The sequence below is a fragment of the Mastigoproctus giganteus genome, chromosome 1, assembly GCF_048544385.1.
Source record: "Mastigoproctus giganteus isolate SK-2022 chromosome 1, ASM4854438v1, whole genome shotgun sequence".
NCBI lineage: Eukaryota > Metazoa > Arthropoda > Arachnida > Uropygi > Thelyphonidae > Mastigoproctus > Mastigoproctus giganteus.
Genome location: NC_143575.1, coordinates 54,291,502 through 54,307,532, shown reverse-complemented (window position 1 = coordinate 54,307,532; position 16,031 = coordinate 54,291,502). Strand labels below are relative to the sequence as shown.

General features: G+C 37.6%; 1 protein-coding gene across 3 annotated transcripts in view; it reads left to right on the top strand.

The window, feature by feature from the left end:
• LOC150090805 (telomerase protein component 1-like) overlaps positions 1 to 16,031 on the top strand; it is an 827,340-nt gene that overhangs the window by 323,415 nt on the left and 487,894 nt on the right. For all 3 annotated transcript variants that reach the window (XM_090372947.1, XM_090372938.1, XM_090372956.1), the window contains exons 20-22: positions 1,647 to 1,883; positions 3,751 to 3,864; positions 14,031 to 14,148. In XM_090372947.1, the coding sequence (XP_090229073.1) occupies positions 1,647 to 1,883; positions 3,751 to 3,864; positions 14,031 to 14,148 (469 nt within the window). The remainder of the gene's footprint in view (positions 1 to 1,646; positions 1,884 to 3,750; positions 3,865 to 14,030; positions 14,149 to 16,031) is intronic.

Genomic DNA, 16,031 nt, shown 5'->3' with positions numbered 1-16,031 from the left:
TTCCATCTGTCATTGTGGAAGTTGATAGGTTGAATAAATTTAAGGAGGAACTGGACAGGCATTTGGAGGGAATGGTGTGTTTTTTTTTTTTTTTTGGCTGATGCTGCATAAGCTCATGCACTTGCTTTCTTGCATCACATGCCACCACTACTACTAAACAGATGAAAGAATTTGAAAAACCTAGTACAAAAATGAACTGAGACTGAGGAAGCAAAATAAATAAATAAATAAATAATAATAAATAACAAAGAAATAAATAACTAAAAAAGTAAATAACACTATATTCAGATATGGGAGGGCAATTTTAGCAATTGCCCTCCCATATCTGAATCAGGGGATGGCAAATATGCAAAATCTGAATATAGTAGATGAAAATATTATACACAGCCAAGAAATTCATCAGGGGACTACTCCTGACCATGTATCAGGCACTGCATTTCCAAACTTGTCTGTAGTATTAGAAAAGGGGGGGGGGAGCAAATATGCGACCTTTATCGTAATACTAGTAGACAAGGTAGTCCCTACGCAGTGTAAAAATAAAGTTAATAATGTAAATGTAAACTTCCACTTTCGACTATCCCTTAAACTTCTCTTAGCTCAAACACCGCGCGTACTTTTCATTTCCATTTTCACAGACACTTTATTTATTTTACAAACCACACATTATTTATATATATATATATATTTTTTTTTTTTTTTCCAACACACATTTTTCTTTTCAATACAAGCATTTGGTATTATCTCCCTTTTATACTAATGCTTACAAATACCAGAGCCCTTACTACAAGGTTGGGCTTCATAACCCCAGCAAGCATAGTGTTATTTAATAACATAGTTATTTAATAACTATGCTTTTTTTATCTTTCTGCTGTCTAATTCTAAATTTCTTCCCGTTCGTTAAACTATTAGTGCAATACGAGGGTGAAACGAACGTTCCTACTTCTATTGCTATTTTTCGCCTTTATTTATTTAAAATACTCCTTTTCCCTTCCCCATTCTCAATTTAATACCTTGCCCTTATACTATTTGCTTGTTCCAAATTTATTATTTTTTAAAATACACTGATTTCTTATCTGTACAGAATTAAATCCTACACTGAATTCCACATATTTACATTAAACATATTGATATTAACCATTTTTATCCCAACTCAATACTTATTTTTTACCAAAATTAATTTTTACCTAACGTATTACACTGCATTGGGATTACCTTGTCCATACTATAGTAAAAAGTGCTAATTTAATTTCATTACTTTTTGGCCTTTCACTTTTCTTCTACTACTATGGACAAGTATAGAAACGCAGTTCCTGATACATGGTCAGGTGTTAGTACCCTGATGAAATACCTGATCATGTATCAATATTTATTTCTGCTGACATCAGATCAAGCATTTTTGCATTAGACCCTTTACTAAAATTGTTCCCCCTCCCCATATCTGATGACAGCTATACCATTTTTATTTTCATTTTTATTACCATTTTCATTTTACTTTCATTTTCATTTTTATACCATTCTCATTTTATTTTCATTTTTATTTGAATTTTAATTAATATTTTGTTGTACAAATTTTACTTAATATATTTAAATAAATAAATATATATATATATATATATATATTTTTTTTTTTTTTTTTCCCATTCCAGATCTTTGGAGATGTGTTTATCTGAAGTTCAAAAATGTGATTTATTTCTTGGCATCCTTGGAGAACGATATGGATGGATACCTAAGTGTAACTTACCAGAGGATTCAAAGTATGATTGGGCTCGTCAGTGTATGGGAGATACTTCTCTGACAGAATTAGAAATGCGTTATGTGTTGTTAAATCCAAATGCTTCAAGAGAAAAGGCTTTTTTTTATTTTAGAAGTAGCAAATTTGTTAGGTTTGTTTTCTGATTCCTTACATATTAAAAAATTATAGTAAATATAGTATTACAGTATTTTAATTTATTTCAAATATGCAATCAAATTCTTAATGGTATCACATGATATTACACTTCATTTTTGGCCTACCGGGCTAGCCAGGTGGGTAAAGTGCCTGCCTAGCAATCCAAAGGTCACGGGTTTGAATCCTGCCTCGGGCTTGGATCAGAGTAAAATTCAATAACTTTGGGAGGTGCATTATGGCCACAGAAGCCAATGCACCAACAACTAACAAAAAAAAAAAAAAAAAAAAAACTTATTTTTTGAGTGTATGAGACAGATATAAAATTTTCTGCTACTTTGGTTTTATTTATGTATAGTTTTACAACACATCTAAAAAGGTTCATTTAAAAAAAAAAAAAAAAAAAAAAAAAAACTGTCTGATAAATTTGGAAATATTTTCTTGCTGAATGCATGAAATGTGTTACCAATCAACATGTGCATACATATGCACAGACAAAATCAAGTTGGCATTACATGACTTGTTTATCTGTGGTCAGATCTCAGTTAAAAAAATAAAAAAAAGCAAATTAACAGGAACAATATGCACAACAAAAACTTACTGTCACTGCAAAAACTGTAGCTGTGAAAATCCTTATTTTTTTATAATATCACATAAGATGTTATGTTATAAAAAAAATTTACTTGGATTAAAAATAACATTCTTTTGTCATACATAATTAGTATTACATCCATTCTTAATATGATTCTAGGGTGGGCATGTATTATTTGTCACATTACAAATTGCTATAAAAAGAAAAGTACATGAGATAAAGAGAAACAATTTATTTTATTTGATAGAACTCGAAAAAGTTTTCATACAAACATTAATAGGCTTCCTCGTTGGCTCCATTTTGTGGCCCAAAGGAATTAGAAAATTTTTGTTTAACAATATTTCCATGCTAGTAGGTTGGATGAGGGGGTGATTAATGGAAGTTACTGCAAGATAAAATTAATCAACATCCGAATCTGTTATACCTAGGGGGTGTACAGGTCATTATGTTAGTGCAAACCAACCCTGGATTGTCTCAGTTGCTATGTATTATCATAGTGAGAGGTGTTCAAGCTATAAATTATCCAGTCTGGTTGGTTTAGTCCCATATTGGCAGCCCATTCTCATTTTTAGGAAGGCCATGAGTTGGCTTCCTACTAATAGGTTGCACTTCAAGGTGTGGAGCAGACATTGGAACTGAACCCCAGTCAGTTCTCCAGAAGCCTGGCTTAGGGGATGTGGAAGTCTCCTCTTCCTGAATATTTACCCTGAAGCCCTTCTATTAATGATTAATAAATCTGACTGGACAGTCTACTATTTTATGATACAACAAAACAATTGCAAAGTATAAGATGGGTGTCAAAACTTTTGACACCCATCTTATTTATACCCATCTTGGGTATAAATAAGATAATTAAGAAGATTAAAATAATTGAATAATATAACTATTTCTTTACACAACATATTAAAAAAATTAATTTTCACCTCAACATTTAATTAAAATTTTTATTTTATTTTTTTCTAAGTTGTTATTTGGTTTTTAGGAGCATTAGCAACTAAGGCATATTGCTCTGGGGATATGCGGTGGTCATTCCCTGACCTTTCTGCATCCTCCGTATTTGGTGGTCATGGGCTCGAACCCCAGTCTAATGAAGAAGCATGTGCTATGCACTGCCGCTCCTGTCCGCCTGGCTACAGAGGCGCCTTTTTCTAAGTAATAGAACAATAAAAATCTGAAAGGAAAGTTTAGTCACATAGTCGAAAATACCTGTATATTGATAGTGTATAATATTAATAAATATTCATTGATAACAAGTATATGTACTTTATTTTAGTGATGTGCCTAATGGTTGGAAGAAGGACTTCATCTCAGAAAATGATCTCAGCAAAAGCAAAATTGCTACTCTAAAACAGGAGATTAAAAACTCTGGATTAGAGGTTTTTGAGGAGTAGGTACATTTCTGCATATTATTTATAAGCTGAAAATATGCTATTGTAGATTACATTTAGTATATAATCACAATTGTAATTATGCATTCCATTTCTGTATGACTTTCTCATAATAATATGTATATACTAACTTCTAGTTTTTGTATAAAATTTACTGAAAATCTATTTTCTGTATTCTGTAGTTTTATGGGAAATGTCCTGTGTATGTATGTACTTGCTGCAGTGCTGAAGCCTGTTCGTTATGTATATTTATTCATAATACTCCTCATAAAATCAATTAATCTAGAAGTTAATTGCACATATTACATTTCCATACAAATTTTTAAAATAAAGTGCAGAGATAATTGAATTAAAAAGTAGATAATGGTTTTTAATGCAGATTTTACTGTACACATGATTTTCGTGAAAGATGACTTAAAAAGTGGGGGTGTCAGTTCTCATTGGACATTCAAGAGCATCTCATTCGATTGGCTATATAGTTAGCTGATTTCAGGTGAACAGAGTAGGCCCCCAAATTATTACTTGGCACCATTCAGATTGGCCCATGAGCAGACATTTGTACAGATATAATACATGTGGAACAACATGGTCTCAGAAACAATAGCTGATTAACATCAAGGGCAGCTGATCTGATGGCAGAACACATGTTCCTTCCTGCATTTTTAATGTATGATCATTAGTGTTTTAACTTTTTAAGTACTTCATGGTTTTTTTTTTTTTTTGTTTTTGTTTCTTTTATTTATTTATTTTTTTGTTTTCTAAAGACCTTATTTTTATAACTGGAATTCCTGTATACGGATTTACAGATAATAGTCATGCATTTCCTGTGGGAAACCTTCCTCTGAACCCAAACTATTTCAATATCCAGTGCCAGTCTTTAGATCATTATTCATTTGGCTGGCTTCATCTCTCTCTCTCTCTCCCCCTCTCTCTCTCGCTCTCTCTCTCATGCTCATTTTTAACAACAGTTTTAGCTGGGTTTGAAGAGAGGGGGAGGGAGGAATTAACAATGCCAATTCAATCTACAATCACCAATCTACAGAAGAACAATGCACATGAAAGTATCAGGAACAGAACATCTATGACTACCACTTTGAGAAGAAGCAAGTTTTCTACTATTAGTCTTTTAAAAATTTACTTTGGATTAATTAATAACTGCTTTGCAATTGCTGCTAGCTTTGATGTAAGCAGAAAATGAACCCGTAGATTTGGAGGCAAGTTAATTGTGATATGCAACATTCTTATTTTGAATAGCCTTAGCACATTTATTGGAAAACCAAGGTAGATAAAGGATGAAATTTTAAGGTGGAGTGCAGAATAAAGGATTAATCCATACAAGAATAATTTCACTGACATGATTGAATAGCATTATGTTAGGCATATGATGCAAGAAAGCAAGCTTATACAGCATCAGCCAAAAAAAAAAAAAAAAAAAACCCTTCCCATTTCAACCATCCAGTCACTCCAAATGTTTGTCTAGTTCAGCCTTAAATTTATTTAAGCTATCAACTTCCACAACAACAGATGGAAGTCTGTTCCAGCAGTCAACTGCCCCACTGGCTAATGGCAAACCTATGCACATTTATTCTACAACTGTCTTTCTTCAATTTGAATCTATGCCTCCTCCGGTTCATAATCTGAGTAAGCAGAAGAATCCCATCAATATTGAGACTGCTCAAACCATTCAAGGTCTTATACACCTCAATCTGATCACCTCACAGGTGCCTAGTCTCCCGACACTGCAACTTGCAGAACTTAAGCCTTTCTTGGTAAGAGCACCCCTTTGTTCCCTTCAGTCATCTTGTTGCCCTTCTTTGTACTCATTCTAGCAACTCTACATCCTTCCTAAAATGAGACCTCCAGAACTGTATGCAGTACTCGATGTGCGGCCTGACCATTGCCTTATACAAAGGGATAATCACCTCCTTGTCTCTGCTAGTAAAATTCGTATATATCATTGACTGGGGCTCACATCTGGTGAGTATGGGCTTGGCACACCCAGAATCCTGAACTGGATATCATATAATTTTTTTTTCTCTTTCTTGGTGATTCTCTTCTACTTCTGACTCTTCTCTCTCTCTCTCTCTCTCTCTCTCTCTCTCTCTCTCTCTCTCTCTCTCTCTCTCTCTCTCTCTCTCTCTCTCTCTCTCTCTCTCTCTCTCTCTCTCGCGCGCGCACACACACACACACACACACACACACACACACACAGAATAACTCAAACTTTTTTTGGCTGGTGCAGCAAAAGGCTAATAATAATAAAAACTCCATGACCTGCTCTGGCAGCCCATCTGCACAGCTCAGAGAACTTCGTACCTGACTGCACAATTACCCCCAGGTCTTTTTCATTCTCCAATTTCCTGAGTGTAGTATCACACAGTTGGTATGTTTCTCGTGGGTTACTGCTACCTATATTAAGTACTTTGCATTTGTCAAATCAAAGTTAAACTTCAGTTGCCACTACTCAACCCATCTGTCTAAATTTTCTATATCCTGTTGCAGTAGCATACTGTCTTTACTGCCATTAACAACCCTGCCAACCTTTGTATCATCTGCAAACTTGGACATTAAGCCTGGTATACCTTCATCGACATCATTGATATCGATGAAGGTATATCGACACAAACAACAATGGGCTCAGCACTGAACCCTGGAGGACTCCTAATAACATTAGTCCACAAAGAGCAGCATCCATTGATTACCACTGTCTGTCATCTCCCACTAAATCATCCCTTTATTCAATGTAGCAACTTACCTTTAATGCCATACCTCCCCAATTTGTACAGCAGTCTTCCATGTGCAATAGTATCGAAAGCTTCCTGAAATCCAAGTACATGATATCAAAATTATTTTTTGCATCCAGTTCCTTTGTGACCACATCGTAGTATCCAATCAAATTGGTCAGAGAAGACCTCCCCTTAACAAACCCATGCTCTGTCTGAACTGTTACTGCAGTCTTGTCTAGATGATCCTGCAATGCTCCTTTAACCAGATACTCCATTATTTTCCCTGGAACAGAAGTTAAACTAACAGGTCTATAATTATGTGTCACTCATTGAACCCCCTTTGTGATTTGGGGATACATTTGCACATCTCCAGTCCATGGGGACTCCCCCCCATTGATATCAGAAGATTTAAAACAGTAATTCAAACAAGGAAAAGAAGAATAGAGATCTCGCAGATCATCCCATTTTGTTTTCTTGTAATGTTTTCTACAGGTGTACAGCATGTGAGAAAAGTTCCATTGACGATATAACCATCACCCAGTCGTGATCTGAGGTACCTAGATCATCATTCACCTTGACTTTGTACTTTGACGGGTTGTTTGTGTGAAAAGATAGAGAGTGTCAGGTGCATGTGTTTAAGATTGTCTGGTAGGTTGTTGTTGTTTGGTTTTTAGAAGCATTAGCAACTAAGACCATATTGTTCCGGGGATATGCGGTGGTCATTCCCTGACCTTTCCGCATCCTCCGTATTTGGTGGTCAATTCTCGTAGGTGAATACATAATGGTCATTAGTAATTGCAGTAGCCTCAACCATCTGGGTCTGTGTGACCATAAAACTGAAACCATATGGAGTTGTGAAAGTTTAAATCACCAAGGAAAATAATTTCACTGTTAGGAAAATTAAACTGAAGAAAGTCAAGTTTCAGAGAAAATAAGTCAGAGTATCAAGTGATTAGTGGAATTATTATTATGCTCATATTATTTCTCCCTGATTGGGGGTTCCACCTCGTGACAGGTATTACTACCAATTACACAGGGTGGTCGTTGTTATGTCTGGTGTTACTTTTGGTTGAGGAACTCTCTGACTATCCTACAGGTGTTCAGCATTGCGACTTTCTTGTAAGTGTTTGCTGGGAGATCTATTGCTGCTAGGCTGTTATGTAGGGTCTTTGGCACCATACCGGTGGTTGACATGACAATCGGGATGGTCATTGCTTCTTGCATATGCCACATCTCCTTGACCTCATGTCTCAGGTTCGTGTACTTCCTAATTTTTTCTTCATGGGTTTTCTGGACATTGCTAGTGTTGGGCACTGCTATGTCAATCAGGTCTGTTGTGGGGGATGGTCTTATCCATTATTATTGCGCGGTCCCAGTACAGCTTGTGGGTTGTGGTCTCTAGTACTGCCTGGGGGTTCGTACTTGTAGTATGGTACACTTTCTTTGGTTAACTGGTATTTCCTTGCTAGCTTCTGATGTATTATCCTGGCTACAGAGTACTGTCTATGAGCGTACTCAGTCTGAGTGATCACCTTGCATCCCCCTGTGATGTGTTGGATCATTTCTGAGGCCAGGTGGCATCATCGACATGTGTCATCTGCCATTCCGGGCTTCTTTGCGATGTATTTTCTATAGTTTCTGGTGTTGATTACCTGGTCTTGGATGGCCAGAATGAATCCTTCAGGCTCAGGGAAGAGCATCCTGCTTGTGAGCCATGCATTGGAAACAGTGTTATCGATGTGATCTTGATGGAGGTCATTGTAGTGTCTGCATGGAGTATCTTCTTTGCCCATTTTTCTAGCTTTGTTTCTTGTGCCGTCTGGGTGGGAGGGGGGACTCCTTGCTTAGGTTGAGTGGGGTATACCACTTATCTATCTTCCTTATGGCCTGGTGGAGTGGTGCTGTGTTGTTCTTGAAGTAATCCTTCGGGTTAACTATCGCAGTTTTCTGTTGCTCTATCAGGCCTCTTCCTCCCTCTTTCTGAGCTATTGTTAGTCTCTCCACTGTTGACTTCGGGTGGTGTTGACGGCTCTTGGTCATCATTGTTCTTGTCTTTCGCATGATATCTTCTAGCTTGGTGCTAGTCCAATCTATGACCCCCAAAGGTGTATGTTAGTACTGGAGCTGCATAGGTATTTATGGCTTTAGCTGTGTTCCCTCTGTTCAATTTTGCTTTCAGCAGGCTTCTGAATATCTGATGATATTTTTCGGTCAATCACTTCTTGATTTCCTTGTGCTCTATCTGCTGAGCCTGCATCATTCCTAGATATTTGTAGATCTCTCCTTCTGTCATAGCTTCGATCTCTTTACCAGTCAGCAGCTGGTAGTTTTGGCCGACTAATTCTCCCTGGTGCAGTGTGTGGGTCTTCCATTTGTCTAGACCAAATTCCATCCTGATGTCCTTGCTGAATTCTTTGGTGATCCTGAGTAGTTGCTGGAGTTGCTTTTCAGTTGCCGCGTAGAGCTTAATGTCATCCATGTACATCAGGTGGGTGTACAGGTTCTTTCTTCCTTTGAGGTTATATCCATACTTGCTGCTGTTGGATAGTGTCTGTCTAGCCTTCAACAGGCAATCCACCTGTTGAATGCCTGTTGAATGCTAGACAACAGGCAATCCACCTTGTGGATAGTATGTTGAATGCTAGACAGACCCACAGTGGGTTCAGAGTATCTCCCTGAAAGATTCCTCTTCTGATGAGGATTGGTCTGGTTGTGATGTTCTTGACCTTAATGGTGGTACTCCATTTCGCCATTGTTGCTCCTAGGAATTTTGTCTCTATTGTTATTGACCTTGTAGATCTTAAGGGTCTCTATCAGCCAGCTATGAGGTTTGGAGTCGAAGGCCTTGCAGTAATCGATGTAGGCCGTATATAGGTTGCGGTGCTTCTTGTAGGCTTTCTCCATAACTGCAGCATCTATGATTAATTGCTCCTTGCATCCTATGCTCCTCCACTTGCACCCTTTCTGCTGTTTGGCCATTATGTTCTGACTCTCTAAGTAGTCTGGTATCTTCTTGATTATGCAGCTGGTCATAATCTTGTACATTGTTGGGAGGCAGGTGATTGGCCTGTATTTTGCCGGGTTTCTTTTATCTTCTTCTAGGCTTCAGATATGTGAAAACTTTGGGATTGTCTCCGGGTGCCTTATCGTTCGAGTGAACTGCTCTGCTAGGTGCTTGTGTGTGCAAGTGAGCTTCTTGTACCAGTAGTTGTGGATGTTATTAATTCCTGGGGTTTGCCAGTTGTGGATGTTCCTGATCAATTGTTTTACTTCCTCCTCTCAGATCTCTCTCTCTCTCTCTCTCATCTCTTGTATGTTCTTGGTTTTCTTCCTTTCTACTTCTATCTAGGGGGGCTTGCTGTTATATCTTACTTCACTGCTCCAGATATTTCCCCAGAATGCCTCGATCGTCTTCTTCTTGGTTGGTCCGTTTCCTGCTTTCCCATCTTCTCCCAGTTTCCTATAGAAGGCTCTTAGATCCTCATTGAAGATTCGGTTGTTTATTTTCCTCTGGGAGCTCTCTTTGTATCGGCATAGTCTCTTGCTGAGTGCAAGAAGGTTCTACTTCAGTGTGTCCAAGTATTCTCCTATTCTCTGATTTCTGGTCTCATGTTTGCTGTGGACGCTGTCTCTCTTGAGGATGCTCTTCACCTTTCCAATCAATTTCTTACTTCTATTACCCTGTTGGTACTGCGTCAACTGACCTATCTTGACTTTTAATTCTTCTATCTTCTGCTGAAGTCTTCTTTCCCAAGCTGGCGTTTCCTTCTGTTTTTGGTTCTTCGGCTGCTGGTGTCTCGTTTCTTTTCCATTAATCCTAGTGGCTGCTATGGCAGCAAGTATACAGCTGTGTGGATAGCCTCCAGCATTGCACCATTGTAGTCAACGTAATGTGATATTATTTGCCGATTGAGGTGGTCTGTTGCTCCCCACAGGATTTTATTTGGCCTCTGCTTAGGTATCACGTGGGTTCTTGTGGGATCCATTCCTTTGAATTCCTTTAGGGCCTTCTTCCACTCGTCTTTTATTCTGGATATCATGACTGCATATCTTTCCACTTCGGCTACTCTGGGTTGTATTTCTTCTTGCTCTTCCTCCTCTGGTTCCATATTGACCATATTCTTTGTTCTTTGTGGTTGAACATCCTGCTTGATTTTTTCAAGATGGCAGAATCTATTAGATTCTTCGTTATGATGGTCCTTCTTTGGTCCACTAATCGTTGTTCGTTATCCTGAATATCCGGGAATCATTCCAACCACTTGGTATATAGTTGTGACCTGTACATTGTCATATCAGTCTCTAGCCTGGTTATTTCATAGTATGTTCGCGTGATGTACATATTCATTTTGATGCTTCAATTTATGGCAGTGTGCTACTGCAACAGGATCTAGAAAATTTGGGAAGATGGGCTGAGAAGTGGCAACTGAAGTTTAACATTGACAAATGCAAAGTACTGCATATGGGTAGCAATAATCCAAGAGAAACATACCAACTGTGTGGTACGACACTCGTGTAAATGGAAAAGACCTGGGAGTAATTGTGCAGTCAGATGTGAAGTTTTCTGAGCAATGCAGACAGGCTGCTAGAGCAGGTCGTGGGGTTTTGTTAATTATATACAGGAATTTTGCTAGCAGGGAAAAGGAGGTGATTGTCCCTCTGTAAAAGGCAAAGGTCAGTCTCTCCTTAAGTACTACATACAGGTCTGGAGACCTCATTTTAGGAAGGATGTAGATTTCCTTGAGCATGTACAGAGAAGGGCAACAAGATTGGTGAGGGGAATGAAGAGATCCTCTTACCAAGAGAGGCTTAAGTTCCGCAAATTGCAGCGGCTGGAGATTAGACATCTGCGAGGTGATCTAATTGGGGTGTATAAGGCCTTGAATGAGTTGAGCATGCTGAATTCTGATGGGATTCTTCCACTTGTTCAGATTACAAACCTAAGGGGGCATAAATTCAAATTGAGGAAAGACAGCTATAGAATAGATGTGTGGAAATTTGCCTTTAGCCAGCGGGTGGTTAATTGCTGAAACAAACTTCCATCTGTCATTGTGGAAGTTAGGTTAAATAAATTTAAAGAGGAACTGGACAAACATTTAGAGGGAATGGTTGTGTGAATTTTTTTTTTTTTTGGCTGATGCTACATACGCTTGCTTTCTTGCATCACATAAAAAAAAAAAAAGTAAAGTGCAGCCATTATCAACCCACTGCAGGATGGAAGCCTTCTCAACAATTCATGTTGAGGGAAATGGACCATAATCTGCCACGCTGATCCAGTGCCGGTTGGCAGATCGACCATATTCAGCAGTCAGGGGCTTGAACCCCGGTCTACTCACAGAGCATGTGCTACTGCACTCCCGCTCCTCCCCACTCGGCTACCATGACTACTATTACTATTATGCATTGGCTCTTCTTCTTTCACAGGTGGTCACTAGTGCAATTGTGCAGAAACACTTCCAGTTGGTGGGGCTGGATGGTTTTGCCCTTCCCTTGTGGTAGCCATATGGGGGACAGCACCACTTACTCCACTGTCTTGCTCGGGAGACTGTCTCAAACTTTTTGAGCCAACTCCTCTGCCTAAGGCCTGAAAGCGATTGACTTTATCCTGCACTACAATCGATGCAGTATGAATAATACTGCATCGATTGTAGTGCAGGATAAAGATGATGTCGCAGATTTCTCTGCGACATCATCCATCAGAGGTGGACTTGTTTAGCTTTGGCGTATGTCCAATGTTTTTTTTTAGTTCTCATGAGTGACATCAGATGGTGTCGCTATCTGCCTCAGCCATCACTCCGACCTTGGGGAAGGTAAGTCCAATGAAGCAACTTTCATGATGTTTTTTTTTTTATTATTATTATTATTATATCAGTCTCCCAGCGTAATAGAGCTGTGCTTGCTTCCACCAAGGTGGGATTCGAGCCCGGGTCCATCAGTCTGGTAGTCCAGTGTCTTAACCACTGGGCCATTTTTTATTATTATTATTAGCATCCATATGGTGCAAGGAAGCCTAAGGCTTATGCTGCACGAACCAAAAAAAAAAAAAAAAAAAAAATTCTAAATTACCCTGAGAGAGAGAGAGAGAGAGAGAGAGAGAGAGAGAGAGAGGAGGAGGAGAGAGAGAAAACAAGAGTCAGAAGTAGAAAGGAATCACCAAGAAAGAGGAGAATGATGATATCCAGCTCAGGACCCTGAGTGTGCCAAGTCGATACTCACCAGATGTAAGCCCCTGGGGTTTGTCAGAAGTATATATGCAGCAGATGAATATGACAGAGTTGGGTAGAGAGATATTAAGCCAGAGAAGTTCAAAAAAGGAGATTCAGAATTACAAAGTCATTGATAGGTAATATCAGAGTGGATGTGTGCACAAGTAACCACCTTTGCAATGAAAGGAATCGCACAGTGAGTAATTAACACGACTGAGGTTAGCATTGGTTGAGAAAACCAATAATTGGGATTCTGTGAGAAAAAATAAGTGGAGCTTGACAGACTGGAAATGGACATCATTCAGATGAGAACTGAGACCATGTATATTTGTGAAATAAATGAGGAAATTATGGAATGGAGAGGAATATTTTCCTGGTGCTTCTTGTTTTAACCTTATTGATTACAGGAAAAAAAATTACTGAACTGACTTTACTCTTGTGGGTGTGTATATAATGACATTTGTACCACATAGTATTGTACTGAAGTAGGTATTAAGTTCTGATTTATTTTTCACCTATACACCATTTGAATCCATATGATTAAGCCAATTTTATTTTGATGTATGCTTAATAGTGTCATAAGCAGGTCTGGTATTTATTTTGTTCATTAATTCCAAAATAATTATGTATTTGTTATAATTAATTACTGTTTACTAAAAGCAATTAATTTATATTGCTTTTTAGTAAACAGTAATTATTTATAACAGTAGGGTATGTTACTCCATTAATTGCTCATTGAACTAGCAACAAACCTCTGAGCTGAAAAAAAAAAAAAAAAGTGGTTTATTATGTATTATGCTTCGTCCATAAAAATTAATTAGTAAAAAGTTATTTGTTTTTGACTAGCTGACAACATAATATGTAACTTCAAGTGGAAATGGATATCATTGAGATATGCATTATTCAGCATAACAATTATTACAGATGGGTACATTTTGCATATTGAGGAGACCTGGTTATTCATTGACTACTTCTTGAAAGGTTTAGCATTACTGTTAATGCTAAACTTTTCAAGAAGTTTAGCATTAACGAATTTATAATGCTAACATTAATGTTAGCATTATAAATTCGGTAACTTTTCATGTTTGTGTAAGTTAAGTAGATCATTATTAACTTGACATACAACTTTTGTGATTGGACCAAATTGCAGAAATTGCACATAATTGGCTATAAATGCCCCTATTTATAGTTTGTAAGTACACTTTTTACTAACTCTTTTTTTTTTTTTTTTTGTAGTTATCCTTGTCATTGGGGTGGAGTTTTAAATGAGTATCCATATGTTGCTGGATTGGAAGAGTTCGGGCAGCGGGTATTAGATAACTTGTGGAATGCAATTTGCAACTTATTTCCCAAAGTAAGCAATACAAAAAGTTAATTTTTAATTTAGTTACTTATTGCATATGTAACTAAATTAAAAATTAGTTACATGTACAATATGAAGTTTCTAAAGCTAAAATACTACAAACCATTATAATTTATATAAATAATCTAACTAATACAGCTACACTTTTAAGAACTTTAATATTTATTTGAAGGACTCTTTGTTTATCCTCTGAAATGTTAATACCATCAGAACCGCTATCAGGTGAAGTAGCATCTTACTAAAAATAAATAACAAGTTTCAAAAGGAAAAACTGTTATTTCAGATCTTTATAAAGATGTTACATATAAAATATAATAATATAATGCCACTACAATTAACACATTTGTATTTTTCTTAATCATGAAGCTAAGATTTTGAAGAAGCTTAAAGCTATTTGCCAATGACAAAACCCCATGAGCTGTCCTGGAAGCCAGTAACTCCATATCTGACTGAACAATGATCCCCAGGTCTTTTTCATTTTTCACTGCCCTGAGTCTAATTTGGTACATTAATCTGAGATTACTGCTGGGATTACGGTTGGTACATTAATCTGTGATTACTGCTACCCATATGCAGTACCTTGCAATTGTCGATGTTAAAACTTCAATTGCCATTTCTCAGCCCATATGCCTATTTTTTTTAGATCTTGTTGCAGTAACATACCCTAATTACTATCATTAACTATCCTGCCAAAATATTTATCATCTGCGAACTTACCCATTAAGCCTGATATACCTTCATCAGTATCATTAATAAATATAAGAAACAGCACTGAATTTTGGGGGACTCCATGAATAACATTAGTCCATGAAGATCAATGCACATTAATATCCACCATCTGTTGTCTCCCACTCAATCATCCTTTATCGAGAGCAGTAACTTGTCCTTAATGCCACTCTGCTCCAACTTGTCAGCAGTCTTTTTTGGGCAACAGTATCAAAAGCTTTCCTGGAATCCAACTATATGATATTAAAATTATTTTTTGCATCCAGTTCCTTTGTTACTGCATCATAGTACACAATAAGATTAGTCGTACATGATTATCCCTGCTGCCATTAACCACATTCCTGTCAAGATGATATTTCATTACTTCTTTAACCAGAGACTCCATTATTTTCCATGTGACAGAAGTTAAGCTAACAGGTCTATAAGAATAACTCATGTCACCTTTTGACCCCCCTTTGTTTATTGGAGGTACATTCATATATCTTCAGTCTATAGGGACGTCCCCTGAATCCAAATATGCTCTTATAATTATGGCTAAGGTGCCTCTGTAGCCAGGTGGGCAGGAGCAGCAGTGCGTAGCACACGCTTCTTGATTAGACCGGGGTTCAAGCCCGTAACCACCAAATATGGAGGATGCGGAAAGATCAGGGAATGACCACCGCATATCCCCGGAGCAATATGGCCTTAGTTGCAAATGCTCCTAAAAACCAAATAACAACAACAACATAATTATGGCTAAGGGTTTGCTTACCTCCTTTGCTGCCTCCCTTAATTTAATTAGATAGATCCCATCCACCCCAGGAATGCCAGACATTTATCAAACTCTAACAGGTTCCTAAGGTTCCTAAATGATTTTGTGAAAACTGAGAGGAAAGTGGAACAGGAAATGTTAGTCTCCTTGTTAGGATTTATTCAATTATTAGAATGGTTCTCCTCAACTTAACATCGAAAAGTCATTCCTTTATTCTTGTTTTCCATTTTCTTCTATCTTCCCAATCTCCATCCACTAGTCCTCTTCTATTCATAGTTGCTCTCACACCCTCTATCTTTGTCCTCTTCCTCTCTTTTTCCTTCTCCATGGCTCCTCTGAGCAATCTGTCATCCTCCATTCTCTTCGCATGGCCAAACTACTCTAATCTTTTCTCCTC